Source organism: Nilaparvata lugens, chromosome 3 (genome assembly GCF_014356525.2).
Source record: "Nilaparvata lugens isolate BPH chromosome 3, ASM1435652v1, whole genome shotgun sequence".
Classification (NCBI taxonomy): Eukaryota; Metazoa; Arthropoda; class Insecta; order Hemiptera; family Delphacidae; genus Nilaparvata; species Nilaparvata lugens.
The window spans coordinates 45,985,856-46,006,473 of record NC_052506.1 but is presented as its reverse complement, the minus strand read 5'-3'; the positions used below and the strand labels follow the sequence as shown (position 1 = coordinate 46,006,473).

General features: G+C 34.9%; 1 protein-coding gene across 1 annotated transcript in view; it reads right to left on the bottom strand.

Annotated features, from left to right (window-relative positions):
* The window catches only part of LOC111050664 (calcium/calmodulin-dependent 3',5'-cyclic nucleotide phosphodiesterase 1), a 753,503-nt gene extending 737,581 nt beyond the window's left edge, over positions 1-15,922 (bottom strand). Inside the window, exons 1-2 of the mRNA XM_039423890.1 lie at positions 15,823-15,922; positions 3,940-4,276 (exon numbers count right to left, since the gene is read on the bottom strand). Coding sequence (XP_039279824.1) covers positions 3,940-4,180 — 241 coding nt within the window. The 5' untranslated portion in view covers positions 4,181-4,276; positions 15,823-15,922. The remainder of the gene's footprint in view (positions 1-3,939; positions 4,277-15,822) is intronic.
* Positions 15,923-20,618: the final 4,696 nt, after the last annotated feature.

Genomic DNA, 20,618 nt, shown 5'->3' with positions numbered 1-20,618 from the left:
CAGATCTTGAAGAATAATTGGTTAAGGAATTTCCCAATGCAAAGGTCAGACGAGTTCTACCATAGAGAAACAATAGCATAAGTAGATATCCCTTGGCATAGGGCGTTTATGTTGCAACTTTTACTGTTATCTCAAGCCGATAGCCCACGTAGTTCTTTCCCGTGAAGCTTTATGACGCTGGTAGGCTCTCATATTGTGCCGTTCATACACTCTTACCCGGTCAAAACCGTAAAAATCAACAATAATCGACTTGGGATAACAGTAAAAGTTGCAACATCTACTTACGCTATTGTTTCTCTATGGTTCTACTCAATTAAACACGTGTGTTAAACAAACTTGTAGAAATTGTAGTTTCAATTACATAGCAAGTTAAGTAGGCCTAATACTATGTTGCAGTCTACGTCTTAACGCTGTGCAAAGGCTGAAAATAAACTTTCTTGTACTGATGATATTTTTCAAAGTTTTTCGATTTGTATGTATCAAAATGAAAAAGTTTTCTTTGGAAAACATTTTTTTCCGATCATTACTTTTTGAGATATAAGCGCCTTAAGTTTAAATTTTTGGGAATTTGTTTTTATTTAGAAAAATTCACTACAAATGTGGTTACTGACGATGACAAACTCATGGTTTTACTTTCGAACTTTACGGAGCAGAAAATCAACCGTTTGTATGTGTATGCAATGAAAGCAATCGAAATCAGATCTATGATAATAAACACTTGAATAATGTCCGATAATTATAGTCAGGGAACAGAGGTTATCATTGAAAATATTAAAAGTACTCGATGCTCATTTTAGACGGTTAAGTGGGGAATGCATTGAGCTGAATAAAGTAAGTTTGATGGGGATAGATTGAGCTCTAAAAATAAGATAGTTGGAAGAGATTATTGTATGCGTGATGGATTATTATATAAAAATGAATTATTGGATATATTTGTCTGGAATTTATTATTGTTGAAGTTGATACTGGTGTTACTCGTTTCGTTTATAAAATACGAATAGGTAGATATTTAAAAATAAATGTTATTATTGTTGATTACTATAAATGGTATTTTATTAGTATGTAAGAAATGTAGTATTGGATAAATTTTATGTAAAATTCATTATTTTTGTAGTTGAACTGTTATTGCACGTTTACAAAATATGTATAGGTGGATATATAATACTGGAATGCTATGATTGATAGATATGGAATTGTTATTAAATAAACATGTACAGATAGATATTTCATTTTAAAATTTCAAATTTTTCGAATGTAATAGATCTATTCTTCTGTATATTATGAACATATACTTACTAAAGTACTCTTACTTGTGATATATATTTAAAACATGATTTAAGACATACCAGTAATGTGATATCATGGAATGTGATGACTGTATTCAACTCAACTCGTTTGTATTAGCATATGTGCTTGAAACAAATAATTTTTTTATTTATTTAACTTCAGGCGCTCATGTCTCAAAAAGTAGCCTAATGATTGGAAAAAAATGTTCCCCTAAGAAAATTTTTTCATTTTGATAGCTTGATCCTTAAGCGATCCTTGATTGTGTCCTTAAGCGCGCCTCTCCCATAGGAAATACTGAAATGAAGTGCATCTAACGGGTGATTCTCATAGAACATGATCTCATGAATCATATCATTGTGCAAAATATCACTGTGAGGACAATATAGATGGTGATGATGGTTGAAGCTAAAAATGAGGTGTTTTTCACAATACAAGGAGCATTGTTGTCAGGTGTACCTGGAAATCTATATGAGATAGAGCGCTCTACATAGTCTCAGATTGTAGAGCACAAAATTACGCCCAGAGGGATTTTGAATTTTACATCTAGATTGTAATCGAGATTGTTGATCAATACTAAAAATGATCAAAATTGATTTTTTTTTTAAATATCACTCATTTTTGAAAAATCATAGCTCAGTACTCATTGGAGTTCGAATGATCTCATTTCATTCAGAATTTTATAATCTTAAAAGAAGGCAAGAGCAAATTTTCCTGTCTGATAACTGATTTTGCCGGAAATAGCTGAAAACTGGAAAATGAACCTGAAATACGAGGTTTTTGGGCCACTCTGTATATAGCACAAGAGAATTTTGCATGGAGAATTTGGTTCTGAACCTCTCTCTACTTATAAACTCTGTGAGTATTAAGCAATGAATCTCACAACACTTCAAAAGATAAAAATTATATATGAGTAATTTGAACACGTTTCAGGCTCCACATTCCACAAATATCACTGAGTAGTGTAAGATTAGCTATTTGGAATGTGGAAAATTAGTATTTTTAAGTTCGTGATAGTTGTTACGCTCACTAGTTGTGCTCACAGTTGATCCAAAATCAAGATCTTGATCATTTCTTATGCACAGAAGTATAGAAACTTATATTATTCAGTTATTGCGTACTCATAAGAATGCTCATATCTGTTTTTTTCCTGTGTGATTTTGAGCTTCTATAGATGATTGATTGACAACATACTTGATACTGAGTGGTCTGCTGTCAACATGTTTCTGGCTCAACAATAATGAGGATAATGAGAAGTTAACAAGCTTGAGATGAAAAACTAGATTCCGGTTGGTTTATAACCTACGAGAAGTGATTTTCAAAGCAAGAATCTCATTACTGAAAGTTACTGGTGCTGACCACCAAACAAAGTTCTCAGCCGTTCCTGGAGTTCTATTCTAAACGTTATTCCTAATACATATTCTATGGATAGTTTATCATTCACAGCAGTGGTTGATGGACCAATCATACTCTTGAAAAAATATAAGCCAGTTTCAAGGCCAGTCTCAATAAGCCAGTCAAGGCATTACTGAGAAAAAAAATTAAGCTTTCTTGTATTGTGTATTGGAAAATATATATGAAATTGTCATATTCTCCCACCAAATCTATCTTGATAATAATTGATAGTGGAGTAATAAAAGGGAATGACGGGGATAAAAGTGTTATTGAAGTAATTCTTGTTACTGCACATGACAATACGTCAAAAAATGATAGGTGAATGGTCTTGCTGTTTATTGAATGCCCGTTTAAATATTTTATAAACCAACTAACAATTAGATGTATAGCTATGATACGAATGAAACTTCAAACCCCATCTAAATTTCAATCAACATTTACGGATGCGGCAACAACGAATCCAATCCATCGGCGTAAAAAAACAAAACATTCTTTTTGTAGTTGGGCAGAGAGAAGTTTCCGAAATACTCTACTTGGCTCTCATCCAATTTAAGAGATGTTCTCCTTTGAACTGCATTGGAGAGAATAAACCTGATAGGGAACTAACGAGGAGACGAGTGAAACTGAACACATCCATTTAAAGCTAAATAGGAGAGGAGGGACACAAAGCGAGGAAATGGCAGAGGGAAGAAGACGCTTAGTAAGACAAAGTGAGAGCCTCAGGAAACACTGGTAGAAGCGTTCGCACAATACTCCCTGACAATAACTAGGCTACAGACCCAATCGATAGCTTTGACTAGAATCGTACTCATCGAATCATTGGAGCTCATAAATTATTTCAACGACAACGACCTACTTTGGGGATCGGAAGACCGTTGTTGCTCGTACCTCTCCCGAAAATTGGGCTTTGCAGTATGTTATTGTGAATCTATCCAGTTCTCAAATATAATAGGAATAGCATTTGATGTGACCTTTGACTACAGAAGTCGTTTGCATCGATCAGATGAAGATTTGATTTCAATTAACTAGTAGTTTCCTCTTCGACGTCAAATTAGGTATTTCAAGTTGCTGATCATCTAAGTATAACTGAATTAGTAATAATTTATGAATAATATTGATTTTCATTGGAATAATAATATACATTCTTTATTTCATGACACCATAATTTAACCACAACATACAGCCCAAACACTGGTTTATAGCTAACGTGTATAATTATAATAGCCAAATTATTGAACTTGAAGGGTTTTTGTGACTGACCTATGGTGTAGATAGCGCCATCCAGCTGGAACGTTGCACTCTCGCACTTCTTGAAGATCTTCTGCAGGCGTTTGTCGACTGCGCCAGGTGGCCCGGGTGGCGGTTTGGAGCCTGAGGCATTTGGGCCAGGGGGCCCAGGGTGCGGCGGGCCCCCTCCAGCCGTGCCCCCGGGGTCTGTGGGGGGCGTTGGCGGAGGGGCCGCCCTCTGGCGTCGCGGTGACAGTGGAGTGTTCTCCGTCATCTTAATTGTCCATTCTCTGATTTTATCCGTGGTTAGACCTTTTACTGCAACCGCGACGGACGAAAGTTATCAGCACTAGGGCTGAACGTTGGTGCCCTTTTCAAGCGGGAAATTGAGCAGGTAGAGCGAAAGCACAGAAAGAAAATTATTTAGCGCCAAAACTCTCCAGCGAAATAAAAACATTGAAAAACTTTCAAACAGATACGCACACATTCACACACCCACACACGACAGTAGTAAACCAAGCTTTGATGAACTCGCATGAATGTATCTATCTATACATGTTCAAATGTATTCTTTACACAGATCCTATTCAACCACAGGCCAGCCATATCTCTATGGAAATGTACATTTTGATTGTTTGCCTTTCTTGAAGCCATGCATTCAGGCGAATGATACACAAAAATTCTATGAACTAGGAAGACTCCTACTGAAAACTTGGAGTAATAATAGAATAATGTCCAGGTGGTGCTGATTCTACCACCAAACAGCAATAGATGATAATATTCCATATATACAAATAGAATTACAAGGCATTCAATACTACCAATAATACTGAGATAAAAGCAGGGTGCAATAGAACTTAATAGGAACAAATGGTCTCAATGTGGTGTGAAGAAAACTAACTGCTTTCTCCTACAAAAAGTTCAAATGTGTACAGAAATATGAACATTATTTTCTTTGAACCTGAATCTCAAACGAATTAATATCATTTTCATATTTTGTATAATAAGAAGCAATGATATATATCATGATATAATGATAGTATATATTATATTGATATGAATGATATTAATTTGTTTGAGATTCATTTCCAAATATACGTTCCGAGTAGTCAACCGAATAGATATGTATTAAGTTGATTCATTATACTACATTAGATTTCAAAATAATATTGTTTACATATTATTATGTAATCAATTCATTCAAAACTCGATGGGTTGAAAGAGCATGAAAAATGTAAGTATTCTTTGAGCCAAAATCAATATTATATCCATATCAGTTCATAGAGCATGTAGACAAGAACATGAGACATTGAACTATAATGTGGTATAGAAGTAACCAGTAGAATCCATTAAAAGCAAAGACTTTTGTACCTTCTACTGGAATATACATGGTGAATATATTTTTCTCGTTTCCTTAAGCATTGTGGATTTAAAAAAAGTAGTTCAAGTATGTTATTCACATTACATAACAAGTACGAATTATTCTACAACTCATCTAAAAAATCTTGTAAGTGAGCCTTTCAACGAGAATCGTGAAGATAAAATAGTTTTCTCAATTGAGATACAGTAATTGTAATCAGTGAAATGTTATCATCGTAGGTGTAGCAGCTTGTGACTCTATTAACATTTGAGTTAGGTTTTGTTTTCTGACAGAGTTCGACAGTAAATTTGTTACGTCACAGTCTTACGTGCAAAGGTGTGAACAAAGCTGATTGCACTTGGCTGTAGTTATTTTATTGTACAAAGAGATAAAACTCTCAACAACACTATCAGTATGCTTAAACGTTCTTCAGAATTAGATAATAATAGTTGAATGGAATCAACATTCAGAAAATAAGCATAGAGTTCTCATTATATTATTATTTGCCTCATTCTTTGAGTGCTATTTATCCATGAAATTCTAATGATAGTATAATTCCAATCAGAGCTGAATCATCATGATGGTAGCAGGCAATTTCTACATTCCGTTCATAGTAGAAAGTCACAAAACTCACAACTCTATGTGAAATTGAATAGGCATAGGCCAAGTTGATAAGTAAAAAGCGAGGAACGTGTTAAATGGGCTTAAATTTGTGTTAAATATTTTGTGTTTTTTCATGTTAAATATTGTTATGCATCTACATAAATTGGCGGAGCTTTGAACATATCAATGTCCATTCTTCGGAAAGAATATTCAAAATATGCTTCCCACTAACTCTCTACCAAAAATATGTTTTATATAATATATATACAGAGTGATTCTAAATTATGGTAAAATAATTTAATACGTGATAGTACAGGTACAAATAAGAAGAAAAATTCTTATAAACATATATCCATAAATGCTTCATTAGCGAGCTATACAGGATGAAAGATTTCGCCCGGAATTCAGTTCCTCTGATGAAATACACCGATGCTGAATTGTTTGGGGACTAGTTTTTGAAAAACGTATGCTGGATTTATATGGAAAAATATCTGAAAAATTGAATAAAACTAGTCTGGAAGCTGTAGTGTGAGTAGTTTTTGAGAAAAAAGTTGAAATATGCAAAAAAATCTAAGTAGAAAAACACAGACTTCTACGTTTGATGCCCAATAACTTTCTTTAATGATCAGTAAACAGATAATTTTTCGCAATAAAAATTGTAGAGAATTTAATTCTGAAAAGAATTATGTGAGCTGTATGAACTAAATTTTAATAAAAGTTGAATAAAATGTATTCTTATGTAGTACATTACACCACAAAAATTTGCTGTTTTATGAGAACTAATCATTCATAAGTTGTAGCTGATTGCAAATAAAATACTCGGGTTTTTTTGAAAAAAAAAATATTTTTATATGAAAGTAACATATCTTAATGACATCAAACTCATACCAAAAGACTAAAGATGATGTTCAAAGTGACCTCCGTTGTTCTGAATGCATATGTTATGACGTCTTCTCATTGATTGTCGGACCCGTTCATATATTCCAGGAGTCTGCTTTATCATTTCTATTCTGTTCAAAATCCTTAATCGGAGTTCTTCAATGGTATCAATTGGAGTATTGTATACTAAGGTTTTCAAGTGTCCCCAAAGATAAAAATCCAAAGGATTTAAGTCGGGTGACTTAGCTGGCCATTGTACTGGCCCATCTCGGCCTATCCATTGATTTGGAAAGCTGTGATTCAGGTGTTCACGAACAGCAACAATGAAGTGTGCACACAAGTTTTGGCGCAACTGAAGAGGTACATCTTCAAGCTCGAACAGAAGTAGATGATCTCTTATGATTCCTGCCCAAATGTTTACTGAAAACTGATAATTAGGATGATTAGGACGATTAGGATTGATGGCATGAGGATTCTCATCTGCCCAAATATGTTGGTTGTGGACGTTAACGATAGCTGTTCTTGTAAAGTGTGCCTCGTCGGTAAATAAAACTGTTGTTAAAAAGTTTGGGTTAACAAGTTTTACTCAAAACCATCGGCAAATACCAGCACGGGGAATACAGTCTCGTGGCAATAGAGTATGAACTTTCTGGAGGTGGTATGGATGTAATTGTTGCTCTTTTAGTATCCTCCAAATAATAGATTGATTGACATTAAACTGCACTGACAATTCTCTCGTGCTCTTCTCTGGATGTTCATAGATTTCATTGAGAACTTGTTCTTCTAACTCAACAGTCATAGTAGATCGAGGTCTGCCTGCATAAATGTGCTCTTTGGATATCAAACAGACGTTGATGAATAGTGACAGAAAACCTTGAACTTGGACATACTCAATTAGGAAAATTCTCTTGATACAAAAGTCTTGCTTCAGTACTATTACAGTAGTGTCCCATTCCATTCATTAAATGCATGACAGCTAATTAGGAGTATGAATAATGTCTAAAATTACCTGCCATTTTTTAAAAAGTTAACACTTGACACAAAAGCGAAGTGAAATGGTTACAAATAACTAGTTAATAGATTAAACAAAAAACACAGTGCGGTTACAGTAGGCCTAACTTACAGTTTGTTGTTTTGTTCAACAGTGAGCTAAAATATTTCTGAAAATAATTTTCAGTTGATAATTCCTTATAAATATTTTCTCATTCAAAACAAAATAAATCAGCTGTTTTTAAACAGCTGTTATTGAAATCCATGTTTTATTTGCAATCAGCTACAACCTATGAGTTATTAGTTCTCTCCTCATAAAACAGCAAATTTTTGTGGTGTAATGTACTACATAAGAATACATTTTATTCAACTTTTATTCAATTTTAGTTCACACAACTTACATGATTCTCTTCAGAATTAAATTCTGAAGTATTCAAAATAAATAAAATGTATATACAATTTATTCTATAACAGGTTTATAGGTTTGTATTGGTGGGATGGGTGAGGGATGGTTGTCATGTGATCTTCTAGGACTGGACAGTTTCAGTCATTTATTCCAAAAGATGTTTTTTAAAGTCATGATGAAGCTCGCTCGGCTCTCGATGGACCTGATAGAAACAGGAAGTACATTCCATGCACGACAGGCACTGACTAAAAAGGATTTTGTGAAAATAGTGGTTCGATGGTTGGGTATCCTTAAAGTACTTTCCCCGGTTCTAGTATGTGAAGCATCCATCCTCCTACCTTCAGAAACAAATTTGAAATCATCTTTGAATTAGTTCGGATTTCCATATTTCGAGATATCTCTAACAAGCTTGACTATTCAAAAACGTGTTTGATCAGGAAGCTTCAATGTTGAACTGGCAATGTGGGCAGGGGTGATATTTTCATGACATTGAAGAGAGTAGAAGGAATGTAGACAATAATTTTGGCAACTCTGTAGTTTATCATTCAGAGTGACTTGCATATTGTTGAGAACAGAATTACAATACGTTAAATGTGGGAAGATAAGAGATTGAACCAATAACAATTAAATGTTACTAGGGAGGATGTCGTGCATTTTCTTCAATGAATGCATCACTGAAAATACCTTTATACATGTTTTGTTTACTTGTTCTGACCAGTCAAGACTATTTTTCATAATAATTCCCAAATTTTTCACTGCGCTACAGTAAGGAATGTCATTACCATCTACACTAATTTTGTGGATCGATTCAAGGTCAATATCGTTTATAAGACGAGAATATCCAATTATAATGGGTTGTGTTTTGATAGGATTGAGATTAAGGCCATTTTTCTTTGTCCATTGAAATATCGAATTGATATCTTGATTCATAATTTCAACTGTTCCATCTATTTTTGTTATGGGACAGCTTAAATAAATTTGAAGTTCATCTGCATAAGTATGGAAGCTGGAGAACTAAATAATGGGAGAAAGGTCATTAGCATACAAAGTGAATAGGAGAGGGCCTAAATTTGAACCTTGTGGTACTCCATGCATAGCATTTTTCCAATTTGACTTGTTGTCACCAGCATAAACACATTGTTTCCTACCTAAGAGATAGGATTTGAACCAATCTTGGTAGTTGTGACTAAAACCAAGAATAGTCAACTTATTTGAAAGAGCTTTATGATCAACAGTATCATATGCTTTGGAAAAATCAAATAAAGTGAGGATGGTGCATTTTCTTAGGTTCATAGCTGACCTTATATCATCAGTGACATGAAGGAGAGCTGTCTCAGTTGAATGGAATTTCCTAAAGCCTGATTGAAAGTTATTAAGCTTTCTATTGTCTAGAAATTTTACAACTTGAGCATCAATAAGTCTTTCTAGCACTTTGGACAATGCAGGTAGAATACTGATTGGTCTGAAATCCTCAACTTTATTGAGTGATGCAACTTCATTTAGAGGGCGAACCAGAGCAAACTTCCAGTTTTCAGGGAAATTGCCTTCTTCAAGTGACTTGTTGAAAATGTATGTAATGGTTGGAAAACAGCAAATAACATCTTCTTGATAAATCTAATAGGAATTTTGTCTACACCCATAGAAATACTATGAATAGGTATGTTGAATTGCTTTGAAAGTGTCTTCTTCTGAGATTGGGTGGAAATGAACGAAATGATAATTTATATCGTCCAATGGTTAATCAATTTGGGTATTTGATTTCTGTTTGCCAAGCCCGAATTATTTTATTCCCTGCCAGAGTGATTGAGAGTCTTGCCTATTGTTTGTCATGAACGAATTCAATTACCTAATCTTTGAGTTCCGTAATTCCTGTTTGACTATTTCTAAGGCTCCTATACTCTATCAAACTGTCCAAGTCGAATGTCTTTTTAAATTTTCTATGTGCTTTGTCTCTACGTCCCATCATCTTAAGTACGTCTTCAGTTATCCACGGTACTCGTCGTTTTCTATTAATCCTCCTTGTCACATAAGGTGCATGTTTGTCATACATCCAAGTCAAAGTTCAATTCTCGAAAGTCTTGACCATGTCATCAACTGAGGGTAACGCTTCAATTTGATGCCATGGAGTCTGAGCCACATCAGTTAAAAAAGCGGCTTCATCAAAGTTTTTGAAGTCTCTATGTGTGATAATTTTCTGTTCTGGCTTAGGTATCTTATGGGAAAGTACACAGTAGATCAAATCATGTCCAGAAACAGCTGGGACTGGGATATGACCTGTTTGTACAACCTCGTTGGGATCACTGATAATGAGAAGGTCAATGTGTGTGTCTGATTTATTAAGATCGAGACGCATTGGAATTTTTAAATAACTAGAAATTATAAGGAATTGATGAATGGATATATAAAATACTGCTGAATGATAGATAAATAGGATTTTATTAATGATACTGAGTGGAAGTTGATTAAAAATGGGATTTCAACTAGGCTACTTCTATAAAATAGAAAACTACACATACACGTCTCTGAGACTGAATGTCACTTACATACATCAGTATCAAACAATATTGAGGTACTTAGAGATAACAATATACTGCACTTTTCATTGTAAGTTGAACTTGAACCTCCAAACCAATAACAAATATATTTCAAAGCAATTTAACGTGTCCATTTTGTAATATGGTGAATATTGAGAGGTTTGAATTGTAGTTTTTTCCTGCCTTTCTTTCAGGCTGTTGAACTGATCGGAATTGAACCAAATTTTTCCAATATGAACTCTAGTGAACCTTGTTTTTCACATTTAAAGAATGTATTCATGTACCAAGTAAGCACCTAAATTTTGCATCGCCATAAAAGATTTGCTAACCTGTTTCTTATTCTTACAAATTATTGCACTCTTCTAGCATTTCCATAGTACTGACTTCAATTTCGTAATGGAATTGATGCAAACGTATTTGGAGATGTATTTGAAACGTTTGACCCAATGACGTTTTAACCTGAAATTAGGCCGGGCGCTCCACGTGTTTTCTTGCAAATTGGAAAATTCTAGTGGAAGAGCGGCAGTTCTAATCGAGTCATCACCGCAAGAAGATGTAGTCATAGAACTTGTCTCGGCCTCTAAACTAGGCTTCGGCCTATTTAGAGGACAAATATTATTATTTCTATTTTGTATTATTTTAAAGCATGTAGTTTGAAAAATAGTACCGTAGTTAAAAAGTAACATGAGTGATTGTGAGTGCTGATTTATTTGTTAAATTTACGATTGCATGGTGAGTGCCAAAACTATTTTATTAAGCTTAAATAGATTGATCACATAAATTGACCAAGGCCCTAAATTTATTGTAGAGTGAGTTAGCAAATTCTTGTCTAAATATCAAATTCTTATTCAAATATTAATAATCATTGAATTGTTTGAATGCAACTAATAAATTAATGTCAGTAGCATTTATACAAAATCTTTTATTTTACGTTCCTGGCTCGTGATAATTTACTTAATCTAGGGACCTCTCCTTTTCATTCTGTATATAAATGATATTTCCTCAGCAGTTCCACAAAATGAACTCACATTATATGCAGATGACACCTCCTTAATTTTTTCTGATTTTACTTTAGAGAAACTCGAGAAAAAATGTAATCTATTATTCAACAGTTTAGCTCAATATTTCAATTCACTTTCCCTCTCAGTAAACTCGAGAAAAAGTCGACTAATAAGTTTCAGCCTTAGACATAGCCATATAGAGCCCAAGCTATACATCGGCTGTGATCCTGTTGAAAATACAGATTCTGTTAATCTACTCGGTCTAGAGATAGATTCAAAACTTGCATGGGATTCGCACGTCGAAAAATTAATAAATAGATTAAGCAAAGGCTTATTTGTATTAAGAAATATGGTGAAATAAGTATCTTTATCCGTTTCAAGAATGGTTTATTTTGCCTTATTTGTTTCCCATGCAGCATATGGTATTGAATTGTGGGGTGGGTGTCCAAATATTCACTTCCAAAGGTTATTCAAGCTTCAAAAAAGAGCAATCCGCTACCTGGCTGGTCTTGGGTTTAATGATTCGTGTAGGGAGGCTTTTGTGGACATGAATATACGTACGCTACCTTCAATTTATATCTTCAAACTATTAATTTTCACTCATAAGCATTTATCTGATCTGAATACAATTGCTGATATCCACACTTATAACACCAGAGGGAGGAATAAACTGTCTTTGAGACAACACCGACTGCAGCTGTACGAGAAAATGCCCTGTTATATTGGAGCTAAGTTGTTTAACGACTTTCTTACCGAGCTGCAGTCCTTGTCTGATATAAAAATTTTTAAGAGTGAAGTGTATAAATTCCTGGTTTCACAAGCATACTACAGTGTGAAGGATTTTAGTGATAGAAGGTAGCATAGTTTGTAGGTAGGCCTAATCTAGTCTTCCATGTGTGCTTTTTATTGTGTACTTATTAAGACCTGACGTTATTCATCTGTATATTATAAAGTGTACTGTGTTGAACAAAAATATTATCTTATCTTATCTTATCGTATCTTACATTATATTACTGTCTAAAACAGGTGTTTTTAAACAATAGTGAAGATCTTGGCATTTGCATGAACGAATCTATCCAAAGCTCCCAACCGTGGATTCAAATAATTTAAACAGTTGAGTGGAGATTTTTAAGAGCAATATCATACATTTTTACTTGTTACAAAATCAGGTCCTCTCATAAATAAATCCCCCCCTCCTGGCTATCCACCCGCTACAAATGATGTCAAGTGTGGGTATTGTTCATAAATATCTCCTACTATTACAATGGTATCAGGTGTAGGGTAATGTTATAGGTAACTCCAACCCATTACAATGGTGTCAGGTGTGGGGTTATGTTATTTTTTTTTTCATTTTGTTTAGTTAATGACGTTATAAATTGTTGAGTTACTTAGTTGCTAAAACAGGTGTTGTTAATAGTGAAGATCTTGGCATTTGTATGAACGAATCCATCCGAAGATCCAACCGTGGATTCAAATAATTCAAACAGCTGAGTGGAGATTTTTAAGAGAAATTATCATTTATTTTTACTCGTTACATAATCAGGTCCGCTCATAAATAAATCCCCCCCCCTGGCTATCCACCTGTTACAAATGATGTCAAGTGTGGGTATTGGTTGTAAATATCTCCTACTATTACAATTTAATGAATTAACAAAATAAATTTAGTATGGAATAACATACATGCCTCAATTATGGTTGTAACAATTATTTGATCACTGTAAATAATTGTGTTGAGCCATTAGTAACATTCAACGAGGCAGCTTGATAAGGTGACAAATTTGTGGTTTGCCTATTGTGTGATAATTAGAAACTGAACAGATCATAATTAATCATTCTGAAGCATGATACTTTCTGAAGCTGCTAGAACCATAAACATTTAACACAATAAATTTATCTGAATCGTCGCATTAGGATAGCTCAAGTGGCTTCAGGTTATAGGCTACATAGCGAAGTTGATATAAGTACAGTCATTGCCAACTCAAACAACGCATGTGATTGATATTAATTTATACATGACTGATCCGTGATCGTATGATCAGTCATGATGTAGGCTTTGGTGAGACTAACTCAACCTGCTGTGAGATAGGATTACATTGTTATGTTCTGTTTCATGTTTGAATTTTCTTCACTAATAAAGTTAAATCTCCATTGAATAATTAAGCAGTTTTTCTATCCAGAATTGTCTTATATTGGGATCTCTTGAACTAGGAAGATTTTCAACTGCGATGTTCATACAAATGATTGCGTTGACAAAGCTCATGTATTGACAAAGTGATGTATTTATTCAAAGTTGTTAATGAACTGTTAATGTGAAATAGGCATGTATCAAGAAATAGAATTGATGAATTCAATGATGTTCGAATTGGGCTAACAATTGGAAAGCTATTGTACTAGAATATAGAAAAAGCATCATAACAAATGGAGGGAGTTTAATGATCACGTTGGTTCAAGTGTTGAACATTTGAGGTCATGGAAACAGTCCCGTACTTGAAAATTGTTATGTGAAAAATTTTATCTAGCGGAGCAGACTTGAAAATTATGGAAACTATTTTTGTTTCACGAACAAATACTGACCTTCAAAGAAGTGAGCGCCCACAAACTCAATCGATAGTTGGAAGGGACAATCCGTATCTACATCAGTCGAAGTCACTTCTACTACGTTGAATGGTCAGACAACTAATCAAAATAAACTAATTGACTAATTGTTCCCCACACACAGATTCGTTTGGGAGGAAGAATTCACAATTTTATTTCAAGTTTTTTCATTGTATTGTCTTTGATTAGGGAATAAATTGATTTGACTTAATTAATTTGAAAGTATTAACTACTCTGGCATCATCCGAAACCAAACACTCCATTATTGATTTTGTTTCAATTCTCAGATCAATTAGTTCTGTGGAGTAGATTTGATGTTGAGAAGTAGATTCTGTGATTGATATGAGGGATGAATGAAAATTATTTATTGGGTCATATTTTATGGATTTCACTTCACATTAAATTCGATTTCAGAATAAATCCTGAATAGGGAATATTATATTTGATTCACGAGTACTTGATATGGTAGGAATAATGAAAACGCATACTTTTTGCTTGTGTTATTGATAGTAGGCCTACAAAACGTTACTCTACTTACGCTAGGCCTACTTAGCTGCTATAGATTCCCGATTCCATTGTACTCGACTTACTTCATGCAGCAACATGAGTTTAGTAGCTTAAGAATAATGTGACCATCCAATCAAAAATGAGGATGATTATCATCTTCATCGTCTTCATTAAGCAATGATGATAACAGAATTATCAATCAATATTTTGACCTCAAAGCTGATGAATTTTCCATTGTTAAGATGAGGAAAAGTGAATCATGGATTATAAAGAGGAATAGAATTATTTTTCAATCATATCCATAACTTTGAAGATCTAGGGAGTGAGACTACATTCCGTGTTTATAATTTATTTCAAAAATTAGTATTAAATTGAAAGTATTATTAAAAATCAATAATTCCTTATCTAGAAGAAATTATTATCTATATGAATTTGAAGTATATAATGCGATTTCTCCAATATTATTGTTGAGAAACAACATAAATTAGTCATTAACCATTCAAAGGTATCCATCCCATTATCAGCTTCTTTTTCACTATTAGATGTGAGAATTCATAAAATTTCGTAGGCGGACAAAATAGAGCAGTATAATATTATTCTGACGTAAAAACGTATTACTTCTGGGCTACTTAATCTGTTAGTTGTAAAATAATACCATGACATACTGCTATTAAACTAAGAGTTGTGCTATTTATTTCTTCATCCTTTCTATTTCACTTGGTGAATGGATTAACTTTTTGTTATTCGAACCAATTAGACAGCAATCAGGTCGGGTAATCGACTTCTCACTGTGACTGGAGTTAAGCTTCACATTCATACACAACACAGCTTTTTCAAACAGAGCCGGCAACAATTTTCATTGAAATTGAATGCATTAAAGCGATGTTGTTTCAAGCACACACCCAAAACGAGAAATTAGTTTGATAAGAATAAGCGCAGCGCCATGCTACAGCAGCAGCAAGGGCGCCTGGTCAAACAGAAATCAAATATTCAATTTGGTAGGGAAATGTGAGGTTAGCGGAGCACAAGTCAGTTACACACTCGGTTGGTGAGGTGGTTTCCTCGGCAGGGTAGGTGTGAACGCGAGTTGCTAGTAGCGGTGCTGCCAGTGTGGAGTACACTGATGAAACCAAGCGCCCAGCAGTCCCAGCCACGTGGGTCCCCTTTCACCCCTCCAGACCTTCACCCACAACTTACGCACTCTTGCGCAAGCGTGCCGCAACTGTGACGACGCCGACAACTATGAGACAAATAAGTACGACTCAAGAGAACTGTAAACAAGGCCCCTTTAATTGCTCTATAAAACCGTGCACCACTCTAGTCAGTATGCCCTCTCCATCTCACTTACGCACGTACAATCACTTCCTGTTTGGTACTTAATCCTCCAAAGACTGCAAATTAACAGATGCCGATCTATATCGATCTTCCAATGCCAGAATACAATTCGCCGCTCGGTCCATTGATTGACTTGGGACTTTACTTCCAGTTTTAATTATAGCTGCTAAGCCGGGACCAAATTGAATTCCCCTCTCACACCCACATATGTATTGACAGAAACTCCAAATAAGTTATTAATGGTGTTGATTCCGACGTATTTTCTCGAATAAGAAGCTTTCTTGGCATACTATTACAAATTGCTGCAACCAAGTCAGATTCAAATGAATAAAGACAAAAGAAGATTTATGTTTCAAATGCTGACAACAGAATTGGATTTGAGATACCATTTCAATGACATTACCATGAGAGCCATTTTTCTAACCTCCGATTGGTCATGAATAAAAAAGAATTCATATAAGTGAATCATCTATCACTGAAACTTACTTTCACTATTATTATAGCAGCTGCATTATTCTTCAAAATTATTGCCGAGTAGAATGAGTCATTTGTCATACCATGTGGACGAGCCTACAAAAACCCTCTTCATAAAATGTGCCGCCAAATGAGTTCAAGTGGGCTAAGGCCAGGGACACACGAACGGTTTTTTGCCGGCCCGGTTTTTTGCCAGATGAAGTGCAAAGTACACAGGAAGGCATGGAGAAGGACACACTTCGCCGGGCCGGCTAAAAACCGGACTCGGCGAGAAAATCAGCCGGCGGAACCTCCTCTACTTCGCCGGGCCGGCTGTTTTGCCGGCTATCCGGCTGTTTCGCCGGCAGGTTGGAGGGCATTGTACATAAAAATTGAGATGAACATACGGTTCGGCAAACAGCCGGCCGGCCCTGCCACTACGTCTACTCTTCACCGCTACTCTACACCACTAAACGAGTCGTCACCGCGAGAAAATGTAGTCACGGAACAAGTATCGGCCTCTAAATTAGGCTTCGGCCTATTTAGAATGAAAATATCCTTATTATTTATTATGTTGTATAATTTAGAAAATATGTAGTCTGGAAAATAGTATTATAGTTAAAATGTAAACGTGAGTGATTGTGAGTGCCAATTTATTTGTTGAATTTTCGATTCCATGGTGAGTGCCAAAATTATTTTATTATGCTCGAATAGATTGACCAGATAAATTGACCGAGGCCCTAATAATAATATCGAGTGACCTGGCTGGCTCAGGTCTGGTGTCAGAATTTTCAGGTCGCAACTGATCAATTTCAGGGTCTCTGACATGACCTAACGACTACTTTTTAGGCAGCCGGGACCGACGGCTTAATGTGTCCATCCGATACCGAGGCCCTAAATTTATTGTAGAGTGAATTAGCAAATTCTTGTCTGAATATCAATTATGAATCATTGCGTATCAATTATGATTCATTGCCATAAAGTCTTAATTTGAGAAATATTCTTTGAAGTTATTATTTTTTTAATGTTGTAATTTTGAAACAAGTAATAATTGAATAAATAACCGTATTGGTTACAGTGAAGATTATGATTCGATGTAACAGTATTTCAAACATGACCGATAGTTCTATGTTTGAATGCAACTTATAAATTAATGTCAGAAGCATTTCTACAAAATCTTTCATTTAACATACCTGGCTCGTGATAAGTTAGTAGATATAAAATGGCGACTCTGGCACACCATGCACCAGACTTCCCCACCTTACCTAACCTAACCTAACCAAGGTCAAGGTCAAGGTCAAGGTCGAGGTCAAGGTCAAGGTCAAAGTCAAGGTCAAAACTTCAAAAAAATAAACTTTTTTTTTTAAATTAATAAAATTTAATAATGAAAAATCAAAAATGAATAAAAAAAAATCAGAAGGCCTCCCACCCACTCTGGAGTGTATATATAGTGTTCACAAAAGTGGGGGGACCATCAGTGTTCAGTTAAGAGCTATAGAAGACACATCTCCCATATTCAGTGTTCTAGGACCCAGTGTTTTAGCGCATTGCAGCACAGCCACCAACTTCTTTTTGTGAAAAAGTATCCTAGGACATACCGTCTCCGTTTTGATTCTCAATAAAATAGGTATATGTTTAATGAAAATTACCAATTTCCATTCCTCAAATCATCTTTACTCACATTTAGTAATGTAAGAAGAAGTGATCCTTCTACAGAATATACAAGGAGCTTGAATATCCAAACAGTGATGAGATATCCTCTGGGTAGCATGTATGCTTTCAAGAGTCTCTGATATGAATTCCAGAGTATGATCAAATCATTGTATCACAAGGGATATATTTTCCCAGTTATATTTCCCAGAACAGCATCCAATAGTATTCAGTGAGTGTTCAGTCACTGTTCAGTCACTGTTCAGTCACTGTTCAGTCACCGTTCTTATAGGTGAGAAATCACCTTACTATACATTCAACAAAGGCTGTTTCACCAATCTTTATCAGCATTGGGGGCATCAATGGGGGACCTATCACTCCAGCTCAAGATGGTCATGCAGGACCTGTCACTCCACACTAAGATGGTTATGGAGACCTATCACTTCAGATTAATATGTTCATGGTAGACCTACTAGATCGAGATGTCCATGGGAGACCCCTCACTCTAGATCAACATGGCCATGCAGACCTGTTGCTCTAGATCACATGGCATTGAAGATGGATATTTTCAATGACTCCCACTCCACCTCCTCTGTTTAGACATGACTTATTTAACATGGACATTTTCAATGACCCCCACTCATCCTGTCACATGACTATAATTCTAATAATTAATCTGTCTTGAAGAAACCAACACAACATGTCTTTGAGAGATCAAATACAATACGTCTTTAAGAGACCAAATTAATGGGTGCATATCTGATATTGTAGTGGGGGGCATCAAGTACTTATCTGAGATCGAGTCCGGTGTCCAAAGGGTGATGGATGAGGATGAAGGGTGATGGCCTCCAGGCATCAGGCTAGTAGCATCAGATTGAAGATTGTCTTTCAGCCCACACACACACACACCACACACACACACACACACACACACACACACACACACACACACACACACACACACACACACACACACACACACACACACACACACACAGAAAAAACCTGCAACACAAGTCACAACTACTTAGTAATGCTAGAATAAATAACAAACTGAATATTGTATTCAATGAATGATTTCTCAAGAAATCATTTAATGAATACAATACATACAATTTACATTAAATATAAAATTAAAGGAATATTATAGGTTTCAATTGTAGAATTCGAAATCTAAGTTACAGTTGCAGTTGATGTACAACCAGTGAGTATTTCAAACTTTACTCACAATTACAAAATTCCAGAGATATAAATGACTGTATCAATAAAACAAGGAGTAGAAAGATACTCCATTTAGTATCACAGTCTTGTATATTAGGATATCGTCATACATCTCAGATGTACTCATAAGACTTCAAAATTGAGTAAAATTTGATTTTAAAATAATTGAAAAATTAATTGAATAATTGTTAAATCAGGGGTTGTTAACAACTAAAATTATCAAAATAATGACAATATAACAATACTATAAAATATTCATTACTCACCCTTGAATGGGTTTTTGACTGTTACTAACCCTTTCACTGCCAAGCACGAAAATATTTGTTTTTGAAAAGTATGTCTGGACACATCAAGCCCGAATATATTCGTTTTCATCTTTGAGCTTTCTGTGCCATCCATTTATATTTTCGTTTGCCTTTATTTTATGACACAGACATAGTCTGTAGTGTTGCCAACATAATAAGCCAAGTCTCAACTGATTCCGATTTCATTCCACGAAGATATCTAGGTTCCAGTGAACAGCTGCAGTGAAGCACCATGTGTGTGTAGCTTTGTTGTATGTTGTAATTCAAAAATGTAGACTTCTTTCTGTTTGTGAAGTGATGTCAATTTGCGTTTGTTATGGGTAATTCAAGTAAAATTTATTCTGAACATGAAATTCAAGCTCTTTCACTTGACTCTGGAGTTGAACTGGAATGTTCCCGGGGCAGTAGTGATAGTGAATAGTGATAGTCAAACTTCTCCTCTTCCACTATTATTATTATTATAATATATCCTCTTATTATTCAACTAAGAAAAAAAACAGTGCATCTGTATAAGTATTAGGTTCATAAAGTGGAATAGGCTATATACTGCTGCTTCATATGAAAAGTTACTGATGGATTCATTCCATGTCAACATTAATTTGGTCTGTCAGACACATTGAGCTCACATTTATATGGCAGTGAAAGGGCTAATCCATAGCCTACAATAATAATAAAGTGCAGCAGTCAACCACTCTGAATTAAATAAAATACTCCATAAATAAGTTATTGAAGAAAAGATGAGCGATTAAAAAATGATGGAATATATGATTTCTGATTATACAGGCTGATTCTTAATTATGGTAAAATAATTTGATACGTGATAGAAGAGGTAAAAATAAGAAAAAAATTCTCATAAACATATATCCATAAATG